The 3,735-nt window shown below is 32.3% G+C and overlaps 1 protein-coding gene across 1 annotated transcript in view; it reads left to right on the forward strand.

Moving 5' to 3' along the window:
* Window positions 1-588: 588 nt before the first annotated feature.
* The window catches only part of LOC111407490 (type I inositol polyphosphate 5-phosphatase 2-like), an 18,164-nt gene continuing 15,017 nt past the window's right edge, over window positions 589-3,735 (forward strand). The window contains exons 1-2 of the mRNA XM_023036995.1: window positions 589-652; window positions 744-843. Coding sequence (XP_022892763.1) covers window positions 623-652; window positions 744-843 — 130 coding nt within the window. The 5' untranslated portion in view covers window positions 589-622. The remainder of the gene's footprint in view (window positions 653-743; window positions 844-3,735) is intronic.

Below are 3,735 nucleotides of genomic sequence, written 5' to 3' on the forward strand. Positions count from 1 at the left end.
GTATCTTTACTAAGTTGTGCACCGAATCAAATCAACCATCCAAGTCAATTAAAGTCATACTGAACTTGATAAAAATCCATCGTCCAGAACCACATTTCCTGTACATAGATTCGTTAGACGTGGAGTGGAAATGAGAGTGACATGCTAATAAAACCGAGCTCTTGCTTGGTTCATAGGGGCCTCACAGCCCCTCATTGTTTGGGGTCGGGCTCCACACGTATTATTAAAAAAAAAAATTGTGGGGCCCATCCCCACCTCTTTCTCACCTGCCAGTAGCCTATGATACGTGCATCATTTTCCCTAATATTTTAGTACTTTAGAGTTGGGTTTTTAATAATATCCTGCCTTTTCATTTCAAGATGAAAATGACAGCATCAAGAATTTATGTAGCAAGTTAACGAAGTGGGCTGTCTCTCAACCATTACTTTTAATTTCTAAATTAATCGATAAACGCGTTACAAACGATTGGATAAAATGTTAATTAAATTTTCTTAATTAACGTTTTGCTTCCATATATAGTACTGTGTGTTTGCTTCCATATATAGTACAGAAGGAATTGCCGAACTTCAGCATTCATATTATTCGAATTTTGAGCGTAAAGTCGTTGCTTTAGATTCTGATAATGAAAGCTCGAAGAGGAAAGCGATCGCATGTATGAATTTATTTGCTGTAATGACAATTCTGGCGTGTTATTTTGCTTAGGTTTATGATAATTGACGGTGTAATTTTTCATTTTCACGCAGCCATTTTGGCCGTCCACTGTGATGAAAAAATGGCTGAATATAAAGCCACAGGTTTATGATTTTAGTGAAGATGAAGTTGATGAAGAAAGCGAGGATGATGGTGAGGATTTCGTTAATTAATTGCCCATGACAATTCATTCCGTGATTGATCATCAATTTTATGAATTATTGTTCGATTGGATTTCAGCTTGTTCCATCAAAGATGAAAGGACGAACGGGGATCATGAATATGCGACACAGGGAAACCAATCCAAATGCTCAAGTCGAACTTCAAGCGGTAACTAAACTCTGATGTAGTAATTTCAATCCATCAAATAACTTGGGTACCCATATTTACAGTTCTATTAATATGTGCAATTATGATTCAATTGCATGCATGGCTGTCCCCATATACACACCTCTCACATGCTTCCATAAATATACCTTTAGGAGATATGTTTGTTATGCAAGTCTGATCAGAATTAGACAGTATTAAAAAACAAAATGAGTTAATGTGCAATTGTGTGTACCAAATATGTCCTTTATGTAAATGGATCCTCTAAACTACGCCTTCTGAACTACTGGATTACCAAGAATTGAACATGTACAAATGTCTTTATCTCTGTGATGCCTTTTGTGCATATTTCTCTCTCAATCTTTTTAAATAAATTTAATGTAAATTTGCTTCATTTTAACTGTATTAGAACTTATGCCCATCTTCAAATGTTATTATAAATGATCTTATATTAGGCTGCTATATCAAATAGTAAAGCATATTTTACCTCATTAATGCATAGATCTGAAGTTTATTTCTGCAAATATATTGAAAAAAACTTATTTATCTAGGGAAACCTTCAAAAGAGTATTCCCTGAGACACCGAAGAGGAAAATCAGAAACTCTACGTCTTCAGTACATAAATACAAAAGATGAGTCAATTTTATGATTTTTTGTTCGATTTGATTTCAGCTTGTTCCATCAAAGATGAAAGGACGAACGGGGATCATGAATATGCGACACAGGGAAACCAATCCAAATGCTCAAGTCGAACTTCAAGCGGTAACTAAACTCTGATGTAGTAATTTCAATCCACCAAATAACTTGGGTACCCATATTTACAGTTCTATTAATATGTGCAATTATGATTCAATTGCATGCATGGCTGTCCCCATATACACACCTCTCACATGCTTCCATAAATATACCTTTAGGGCAGGGACGGACCCAGACCTTTAGTATTGTGGGGTCAAAATTTTAAAAATAATTTTTTTAATAAACAACATAATATCAATGAAAATAAGTTAATATGTATTTTGATACTTTGAAAACGTCGTATAATTACATCGTTATTAATATTATTAAATAAATTTTGCTACTTGTATAGTTTTGTTTATCATTTCACTGACAAATGCTGAACTAACATTGAGTAAATTAAATTGAATATAGAAATTAAGTGAATTGAAATAAAATTCAAATTTAGTTCAGGAAGTAAATGAAATTCAAATTTAAAGCAAATATAATTCGAAAGTAATTCAAATTGCATTTAATCCGTAACGACCCTAAAAAAATTTCGTCATATTTCATGTGAGACTTCCGAATGAAACGATATAAATTATAATGAAAAATTTATCGTGCAATAATAATAATTAATTAAATTTTTTAAAAGAAAAAACGAGTTAGACGTCTTTTTTTAGGCGTACGTTTGATATATATTTAACTATTTTCGATATCCGTTTGGACCATTCGATATGAAAACGATGTAGTTTTCGAAACAAACTTTCACATGGTATAGACGATTTGTGGATTCAGATAGCACGTGATTGCAAACGAATTTTTAAAGTTAAAATATTATCGAAATTCTCAAAATACAAGTTTCAAATGTCCTCCTTTAATATGTCAAAACTTTTGCAATAGTTAATCGCTTCGCATGTCTTTATCTCTGTGATGCCTTTTGCGCATATTTCTCTCTCAATCTTTTTTAATAAATTTAATGTAAATTTGCTTCATTTTAACTGTATTAGAACTTATGCCCATCTTCAAATGTTATTATAAATGATCTTATATTAGGCTGCTATATCAAATAGTAAAACATATTTTACCTGATCTGAAGTTTATTTATGCAAATATATTGAAAAAAACTTATTTATCTAGGGAAACCTTCAAAAGGGTATACCCTGAGACACCGGAGAGGAAAATCAGAAACTCTGCGTCTTCAGTACATAAATACAAAAGATGAGAGGTTTGGCTCTAAATTAAGTATTTGTAATTTTACTTTCGGTTTCAACTTTGATAACAATGAATCTTCTATGAATTTATTTTGTTCCTGCTGATTCACTAATTATTATACTAGTTAATTTTTTACAGAGTAATGATAGGCACTTGGAATGTTGCCGGAAGACTTCCATTTGATGATCTTGAAATTGATGAATGGCTATGTATGCAAGAGCCAGCAGATGTATACATTCTCGGGTAAGCACTTATGAATCAATAAATTGTTTTCAATGACTTCTAACTAGTAGTCTGTCTATATAGTCTGTTTTTGAGCAAATTTTGCGTACTTGTATTTATTGGGTTCACTTGTCTGGAGAACTTTATGCTTACTTTTAAGTCAATCCAAGAGCTTGAATTTCAGCACAAACTCTGCAGTCAATTTTTCCAATACTGTTTTGTCAATAAGGTGATAAATCTGTTTATTCCTTTCAAACTGTAAAAGAATATTAAAATTTTAGAATTGAGGTATGATCAATTTATAAGTATGTAGGGATGTACAGTGCTAGGTTCTGTTGTATTCACAAAACAACATGAGTTACTGCATGTCCATAAGCACAGTGATTACCATTACAATTTTAAGCTTGATTCAGCATCCTAAGGTAAATCTTACTTCCTCCCATATATATTCATTGATCGTCTCGCTTAATTTTTACATGGCTTCTCCTTTATGGAAGGTGTTCCTAATTATCATTGACAATATTTAATTGGTTCTCACTTCATTTCGGACCAGTGCATTTGATTTCC

This window comes from Olea europaea, chromosome 13, assembly GCF_002742605.1.
Source record: "Olea europaea var. sylvestris chromosome 13, O_europaea_v1, whole genome shotgun sequence".
Lineage (NCBI taxonomy): Eukaryota > Viridiplantae > Streptophyta > Magnoliopsida > Lamiales > Oleaceae > Olea > Olea europaea.